This window comes from Cervus canadensis, chromosome 24 (assembly GCF_019320065.1).
Source record: "Cervus canadensis isolate Bull #8, Minnesota chromosome 24, ASM1932006v1, whole genome shotgun sequence".
Lineage (NCBI taxonomy): Eukaryota > Metazoa > Chordata > Mammalia > Artiodactyla > Cervidae > Cervus > Cervus canadensis.
The window spans coordinates 3865989-3874875 of record NC_057409.1 but is presented as its reverse complement, the minus strand read 5'-3'; the positions used below and the strand labels follow the sequence as shown (position 1 = coordinate 3874875).

Genomic DNA, 8887 nt, shown 5'->3' with positions numbered 1-8887 from the left:
GGACTGGCCCCTCTCAGGCAGCCCCTTTATGCCTCTAGCACTAAAGCCACGCAGTGTCCTAGATTTAAGGGGCAAGTGAGGCTCAGGATGCACTTTTGCTATTGGTGGGACTCCTCGCAGGGCAGCTGGTTGAACCAGCTGACACTCATCGGGGGACCAAGATGTGTTCCTCTGCCCTGCCCTCATCACGCTCCGTGACCTTGGCATGGTTGAACCTTTCGCTGGTCAGGTTGGCTCTACTGCTAAAGGCGTCTCCGGGGGTAGGGCAGGTGTTGTTGACTCCGAGTGAGGATAACGAGCCGTCCTCACGCACCTTGCCCCCCTCGGAGTTACCATCTGCTCGGCAGGCGTGCCTCCTAGGCCTCTGGGGGCTGCCCCCGCGCCCCGCCGCCCCCCCCCCCCCCACCGTCTCCTTCCCAGGATCCAGAACCCGCTTCTTGGCCCTGAAGCCGCAGTCTCTCCCCAGGGCTTGTGGCTGTTGCTGGAAGGGAGGTCCCCGAGGGCAGAGGGCTGGAGGCCTGGGACGCCCCTAGCGGAGGCAGCGGACGCCAAGGGCCGGGCATCCCGGGTGAGCCCGGCGTAATGAGGCACTCCCCTCTCCTCGGGGAGGCGGGGCCGCCTCCCCTCACCCCCCTCGCCTCCACCCCGAGGCCCCGCGGCGGCCCCAGTCCAGAGCCCCGGCGGGAGCGGGGCCTTCCAGGGCGAGTGCGAGGCCCAAGGGGCCGGGCCCCGAGAGTCTAAAGTGGGCGCGCGGTGATGGGGGCAAGGGGCTCCCCGGTTGGCGCCGGCGGGGGAGATGGGTCCACAGGTCGCGGGTGCCCTCTGACTTCTGCCCCCGCCTCTGGCCTCCAGGGAGACCGGCATCCATCTGTCCTTCCCCGTGCGCGTGTCGTGGGTCCCCCGCCCCCCTGCTCCCGGAACCCCCCCGGAACCCCCCCACTGCTCCTCTCCCCGGCCCCCGGCGGGAGGCAGAGCCGGGGGCTGGTCCCGCGCTCAGCCGCCGCGCACCGGCTCGGGACCGGGTAAACACTCGCAGGAGGGGGTGCGGGGGGGGGGCGGGAGGGGAGGAGGCGCCCGGAGGCCTCCGGGCCGGGGCGGGGCTCACCGGGGGCCCCCTCGGCGCGGGCAGGACGCGGGTGCCGGGGGCGGGGGCAGGAAGCTAGTCGCGGCCCCGTGACGTCGCCCGGCTTCCAGGGATCGCTCCCCGCGGCCCGGGTCCGCTCCTCCCCGTGCTCCCCCCGGGCCTCGCCTCCGCGCCGTGGCCGGCATATCTCGCTAGCGGGCTGGCTCCGGGTCCCAGCCGCCGCCTGCTCCCTCTTCCTCTCCTCCTTCCCTTTCTCTCCCTCGCGATCCTCCTCTCCTGTCGCCCCCCGGCCTCTCCGATCCGAGCTGGACGTTCCCTCCGCCCCTGCTTCGCCGCCTCTCTCTTTCCTTCCTCTCCCTGTTTCTTTCGGTCAATCCCCCTGCCTCCCATTCTCTCTCCGTCTCCGCTTCTCCCCGCGTCTCCCTCTGGGTTTCTCGCTCCCCCCTCCCTCCGGGCATCCTCTCCCGCCCCCCGCCCCCCGTCCCCCGTGCCCTCCCTCCTCGTTCGCTCCCCTCCCCCTCCGCCCCTCGCAGCCCCGCCGCTCGCAGCCCCGCCGTTCGCAGCTCCCCAGTCAGCCTCCCCGAACCGGCGCCGCTGCCGCCGCAGGACCGGTCCGCCCGGCTCCCCGGGGTGCGCCCTCCTCGGCCCCGCGCCCTCGGGGCTCGCCGGCACAGCCTCCCCCCCGCCTCCGGCTCTCGGCCCCGCCCGGCCCGGCCCCAGCCCCGCGCCCGAGCGCGCCGAGGATGTGAGTCCCGCTCGCCTCTCCCGGAGAAGCAGTCCCCGGCGCGCCGAGCCGGAGCGCAGCGCAGCGCAGCCGCGGGCGCTGGCTGGGTCGCTCGGGCCGGCCGCGCGCTCCCGATCCAGCGGCGCCCCCACCCCACCGCCACCCCACCGCCGCCCCGGGCCTCTAGCCGCCGCAGCTCGTGGGCCGTCCCCGGCCGGCCGGCCCCGGCCCCAGCGCCGCTGACCCTGTCCGCCGCGGGCGGGGACGCGGGCGGAGGAGGTGCCGCCGCGGAGCCCCCGGACGCGACCATGTCGGAGGTGCTGCCCTACGGCGACGAGAAGCTGAGCCCCTACGGCGACGGCGGCGACGTGGGCCAGGTCTTCTCCTGCCGCCTGCAGGACACCAACAACTTCTTCGGCTCCGGGCAGAACAAGCGGCCGCCCAAGCTGGGCCAAATCGGTCGGAGCAAGCGGGGTGAGTTAGCGCCCCCCTCCCCGATACCCGTTTCTTGGGCACCCAGGCCTGGTGGCGGTTCGCTAGGGTCTCCGGCGCCCGGGGGACCGTTCCGACCCACTAAAATCTCGTCGCGCGGAATTGCGGGGAGTGGGGGGTGGGGGACCCCGCACTGCGGGTTCAGCTCCAGCTGGTCTTGGGAACCCCTCCCCCTCAGCTGGATCCGCGTTTGGGGTCACCCAGGGGGCGTGGCGGCCACTCGCTGCCGCAGGGGGCCGAAAGGTTTTCCCGGGTCCCTGCCCGTGCCAAAGTTTGCTTTCTGATTTCTATCCCTTGCCCCCTTTTGCGCCCCCTTTGCGCAATGTAATTGCAGCTGCACTCCGTCTACAACCCGGGTGTGTGTGTGTGTGGGGGGGGGGGGGTCCTAGGGCTCCCCAGGGGACGGCGTGGGGACTGCGGGGGGAGGCCCGGTTCCTGTGGGGAATCCGAGGGGCTTTCGGATCGCAGGGGCTTTTCATTGTTACTTGGCAGAGGGAGGGGGTTTGCGGAGCCCGGGCACTAGGCGCGGGAGCTGGAACAGCCCGGGAGAGACGCGGATTCGGCGAGGCTCCAAGAGGAGCTCCAGAGGCTCGGGGACCAAGAAGGAGACCGACAGTCGCCGGGAGAGACCGAGGCGCAGAGACAGGGAGGGAAGCCGCGGGCGGAGGCAGGGGGAGGCCGGGATGAGCAGAGCCCGAGACAAAGCTCGGGAGAGAGCTAGCCGGAGCCGGGGAGACTGCGAGCCGGGGACGCGAGTCTAGTCGCTGAAACAATGAGGGCGACCGACACCCCGAACAGAGAGAGGGAGGCCCGGAGACCTCGACAGGTGACCGTCGCTCTGGGAGATGATGGAGAGACCGAGGATGGGCAGGCTAGGCAGAGATGGAGAGAGGCGGATGCGGAGAGGCGGGCGAGCCCCCGGCCGGCAGCGAAGAGAGGCTCCGACCTCGGGAGCGGCGAGTGCGGAGAGGCCAAGTCCGCCCGCAGGCAGCGCGGAGGGACGGGGTGGGGCGGGGGTAGGCCCTGACCCCAGCGAGGCCTGAACCCCGCGACGGGCTGCACGCTGTGTGACCGGCCCCCTGACGTCCCCGCTGGCTCGCGCATCTCTGAACCTCCCCCACCCCCACCCCCCGCCTTGGCTGCCCCCTCGCGGCGCTCGGGGCACCCGGGAAGGGTCCCAGACCCCTCTCAGACCCCGGAGCCTTCTTTCGAAAGAGATGCACCCTCCAGGGTGAGTGGCGGTGGGGATGCCGCGGGGTGAGGACCAGGCCGGTGCGCGCCCGGGCTGCAGGCTGGGCTGCGGGTTTCGTGCGCTGTCGGCTTCCTGTTCTCAGAACCGTGCTGGGACGCAGCCTCGGGGTGGAGGTGGGTCAGAGGAAAGCCGCAGAGGGACCCCAGGCTGAGACGAGGAGGATGGGGCTGTATCGGCGGGCGTGGAGCCCCCTCCCTCTCTTTCCTTCCGCCTCTGCCCGTTGGAGACCCCCCGCTAGGCCCAAATAAGAGCGCTCACTTCTGCTTTTCTCCCCCTTTTTTTGCAGTTGTTATTGAAGATGATAGGATTGATGACGTGCTGAAAAATATGACAGACAAGGCACCTCCTGGTGTCTAACTCCCCCCAAAGACAATGAGTTAAGGGTGAGAATAAGAGTGAGACCGGCGGTTAACAGTTATTGGCAAAAAGAGCGTGAAAAGAGAAAGCACTTTGAAATTGATTACTAGCTTACTACCCGCGAGGAAATCAACAACCTGTATCCGTGTCAGGCCGGGAGACAGATGAGGCGTGAGAAGGAGAAGGCTCTGGGCTCCTTTGCAAAAATAAAAATGAAAAAAAAATTTTTAAAAATTAAAGAAATCACTATATACACACATGTAAAGAAATAAAAAGAAGTCTCAGTTGCAGCTATTTGTCAAAGTTAATATCCATTTCTTTTTATATACAGTGAATATTGCGCAATTATAGATCTGGATTTTGAACCACTTAAATAATGAAGCAACACCAGGTGTTTTGAGGTGTTGGCATTCTTCGCTGATTTGGCTGTTCCCAATGTTTACATTATTTAATCTTGCAAAAATGATTCTGTGCACTTGGATGTGAAATGCTGTCCAGTTATATTATTTTTATGTTGTTATCTTTGGATGTACAAAACAAATCAGAAAGTGATCTCTATAGATATTCCATCCTATTTTGGTCATCTTTTGAAGTTATCAAGAGTGTGTTTAAAACAAGAAGAGAACTTTTCTAAGGAATCATGCATAGAAGGAATCCTTGCTTTATTTTAAAATGAATTGTAAAGCTTGTGTTTCTTTGTTGCTACAAGCTATTTGCCCAAGTTAATGCAAACGAACACATTTTATATGTCAGGAAAAAAAAACATAAAAAAAAGCAAAGAAAAAAAAATGCTTGAGCTTTTTCTAACCTCTCCCTGCAGTCTGTTGTGTGAGCAGCCTGTTTTTTTCTCTAATATTGTGTCAGTTTATTCTCTTTAATGGACTGTAAAAAAAAATGTAATCACAAGAGTGCCAAATATCTTGAAATGCCAAAAGGCATTTTGGTTTCTTTTCTTTTCCCTGTGCTCTGAGTCCACGTAAAGGAATGCTTGGAGTGTCTTTTTCTGTTATTTATAGGGGTTCTCTTAAGGCTCACCAGCTGCCTGTTTTGCATGGTATTTGCAAAAATGCCTCTTGCGTGAGGAAATCTTCTACTATTTTTTTGTTGTTGTTGTTGCAACTTTGGACCTCAAGAGGTTTCTTCCTTACCTACCCTGTTGTCCCCTTTTCTTAATTCGATATTCTGTATGTTGCACCTTTAACCAGCACACAGGGCTATTTCTCCAATGTACAATAAAAGAACTGTTCCTGTGTCTCACTGCTCTCTTTTCTCAGCTTTGGTTGGGAGGGAAAGGGGGACTTGCTTTTTGTCTCTGCTGGCTGGAGACAGGGAGGAGGGGACAGTAGCTTTGGTTGGAGCGGCAAAAAGTCGGTGTGGGTTGGGCTCAGATGATAGAAAAGACAAGCTGGATTGGCAAGGCCATCCCCGAAGGGCAAGTGCATCCAATTTGGATTTGCACTGGGCTCTCCCTGCTTCCCTGAGGCTTCCCTGGTGGGGTGTGTTGGTTGGCAGGGAGTCAGTCTTGCGAAAGGCAAAGTTTGGAGGCTGGCAGACTTGGATTCAAATCCCAGCTCCTTCACTTCCTGGCTCTAGGCATTCGAGCAAGTCCCTTCATTTTTTATGGCTCAGACAGTAAAGAATCTGCCTGCAATGCAGGAGATCTGGGCGAGGTTTGATCCCTGGGTCGGGAAGATCCCCTGGAGAACGGAATGGCAACCCGCTCCAGTATTCCATGGAAAATCCCATGGAGCCTGGCAGGCTGCAGTCCATGGGGTCGCAAACAATCAGACACGACTGAGTGACTAACACACACTTCACTTTCATTTGAAAACCTCAGTTTTCAAATCTGTGAAATGGGGATAATGCAGCTCCCACCTCGAAGGTTGCTGGGAGGATGAACTCAGCACCCAGCGCACGGCAGCACTCAGCGCGGGATGCCCAGACCGTCCATCATGGGCCGCCCCTCCTCAAAGGCAGGACTGAGGGGGGGCTGTTCTCTTTACCCGCACCTTCGCCTTCCCGAGTCCCCAGGTCCTTGTTGGAAGGAAGAACCTGGTCCTCTGGGGCCCACAGCCCGATTCCATTGTCTCAGGCTTCCCAGACTTTGTGGCCCTCCTCCAACCACCGCTCAAAAAGTCTCCTTATGAAAAAAATTCTCAGCCCCTTGTTGGACTCAGGACAGTTGGAGCAGGCCCCCAGGGGAGGAGGGGTTCGGAGAAAGACTGGCTGAAGAAAGGCCGGGAGAGTTTTTTTTTTCCTCCTGGGCTGTTCGGCATCCAGGAGTTCCAGCGCCGGGAGCTTTTAATGTGTTTGTTGTAAAACTGTCAGCCAGGGAGTCACAACACAGCTCTTGGTGACAGGAGCCTGAGTGTGACTCAGACATCAGGTAAGACAGGCCTGGGGGGAGCGAGGAGGAAGAGGGGTTCCAGAGGGCCTGTGGGGAGTGGGGGGGTGGCTCATCCCGCTTCTCAGGAAGTGGAGGCCCAGAGCCTCCCGGGAACCCAGCGGAGTCCCTCTCTGTCATCATCAGGAATGGCAGGCCAAGTGGAGCTGGCGGGGCCTTCGGGATGCCTGGGGGAGTGCCAGCTTGATCTTCCCGGGGGTGAGACTCTGTTCCCAAACCTGGCCCTCGTCCCTGCTGACCCCAGAGAATCCCAGTGCCCAGGTCGATGACTTTTAGGCACCACGGAGCCCTGCTTTGGAGAGTGAGGGGCAGGGCCCACCCTCTGCGCAGCATCAATTTGCCAAGAGGGGTAGGAGCCAAAGGAAAAGATTCTTTCAGAAGGTAGGTCTCTGTCCGCACCCAGCAGTAATTACCACTTACGTGATCAAAGCACCGTGCAATTATGCAACGCCCTCCTTTCTGAGCCTCACAGAATCCAAGCCCAGCAGCCCCGGAAACCCACAGCCCTCCTGTCTCTTCAGTAGGTGAAGGACTCGACACCCCAGAGGGGAGAAAAGGACGGCACGACGTCCGCACTCATTGAGCCCTTACTGTGTGCCGGGCTCGCCGCAGCTCCATGAACCGTGTCCTGACGAGACAGGAGAAACCAGGGCTGGGAGACATCAGGTGACTTGTACGAGGTCACTCCCCGTGGCTCCGTGGGCAAAGACTCTGCCGGCAAAGCAGGAGACACAGGAGACGTGTGTTTGATCCCTGGGTCGGGAAGATCCCCTAGAGAAGGAAATGATAACCCACTCCAGGATTCTTGCCTGGGAAATTCCATGGACAGAGGGGCCTGCTGGGCTACAGTCCAAAGGGCCGCAAAGAGTCAGACATGACGGAGTGACTACACGCACATACGCACACACGAGGTCGCTCGGCTAGTAAATCATTGAAGCACACTTGAACGCAGAGTCCAGGCTCCAGGATGGGGATACGGAGTCATCTGACCCCGGGCTCAGTCCCAGCTGCAGCCATTGTCCTTCAGCCTTAAAGATCCTTTTGTTGGTTGATTTTTCTCAGCCTGGGTTCTCCCGCTATTCTGACAACAGATAACTGCATCAGGGGTCAGAGGGAGGCAGGGCTGGGATGCGGTCAGCTAAGATCTGGAGCTGCCATCTGCTGGGAAGTGGAGAGCCCGTGAGCCCTCGGGCAAGGCTCCGGTCCTTCTTGATAAGTGATGTATCAAAATGTTCCTGCTGGAGGCCTTCTCTTTTGCCGAGGCAGGATTCTCAGGCTGGGAAGGCTGAATCTGCCCTTCCAGAGTGAAAGAAGGGTATAAATCTTTTAAATACACTGGAACACTGGGGCAAACGTTTGTTGAGAAGGCACTTTGGGGACTGGGCAGATGTTGAATTATTATACCCAGGGTGGGATATGTTTGAAGTATCTGGATGGTCAGGTGGCCATAAATATGGAAAAGGCCACTCGAGGTCCGACGTGGGGGAGGGTGTCTTGAAGCCTCCAGGCATGGATCGAGCACCCAGGGTTGCATTATTCCAACTTCACTAATTGAAGGCTTGTAATAAGCATCCAACTCTCTGGATTCCACCTCCTTGGCCTGTCCAGGCTGACAACCTGAAGGAACATCCAAAAGCACCTCTAAGAGGGGGAAGTTGGCAAACTGAGTTTTAAAAGACTCAAAAATTACTGCTGGTCTGGAGGCCATGGATGAAGGGGCAAAGTGAGGGTACTTCTGCAGACAGCAGGCAGCTGGTTCTTGGCCCTCAGGACGTAGCAGAAGGGGTAGATTTCCGGCTTCCCTGGTGGTCCAGGGGTTAAGAATCCACCTTCCAACGCAGGGGATACAGGTGTGATCCCTGGTTGGGGAACTAAGATCCCACGTACCTTGGGCAACTAAGCCCGCGTGCCACACGGGAGAAGCCCTTGTGGGGCAGGGAAAGATACCGCGTGCCAAGCAAAGGTCCCGTGTGCCACAGCTAAGATCCGACACAGCCAAATACACAAGTTTTTTTGTTTTTTTTTTAAAGAAGGGGTAGATTTCAGGGTGGCTCCTGGGCACACAGAGGGCATGAGTTTGGGACTTGCGTGACTTGAATTTGAAACTTCTCTTATATACTTTCTTGTTGAGACTTGGGGCCAGTTTCTCAAGCTCTTTGGGCCTCTGTTTCTTATTTCGGAAAAAGGGATAGTACCAATGGCACAAGGATTAAACAGAAACTCCCACTCCGCCTGAGCGCAGGGCCAGGTGCCTTATTAATGGCAGCATCACGTGATCGTACAAGAGATGCCTATCGTGTGCCAAGACCTAGCAAACAGTTCACGGTATGCGAAGCTTCTTCACAGATGGTTTTTGGCACCCCAGGGCTGATACTCCAAGGGGACAGAGGGGCAGGGCATGGGTCCCGGCAGGGGGCAGAGGACTCCTCTTGCCTCTCATTACCCCATCAGTTCCCCAAAGCACCCCAATCAATATGACCCTAAGTAAAACTGTGTGCGTGCTCTCCAACGGCAGTTGAGAAGAGTCTCCTATCCCCTTCCAACCAGACTGCCAGAAGCCTTCCTTCTCTGGAT

The 8887-nt window shown here is 59.2% G+C and overlaps 1 protein-coding gene across 1 annotated transcript; it reads left to right on the top strand.

Moving 5' to 3' along the window:
- The first annotated feature begins 1280 nt into the window (after nt 1-1280).
- On the top strand, nt 1281-5163 carry CAMK2N1 (calcium/calmodulin dependent protein kinase II inhibitor 1). Its single transcript, XM_043445640.1, has 2 exons — nt 1281-2282; nt 3839-5163. The coding sequence occupies exons 1-2, from the start codon at nt 2117-2119 to the stop codon at nt 3907-3909; spliced, it is 237 nt and encodes a 78-aa protein (XP_043301575.1). The 5' UTR covers nt 1281-2116; the 3' UTR covers nt 3910-5163.
- Nucleotides 5164-8887: the final 3724 nt, after the last annotated feature.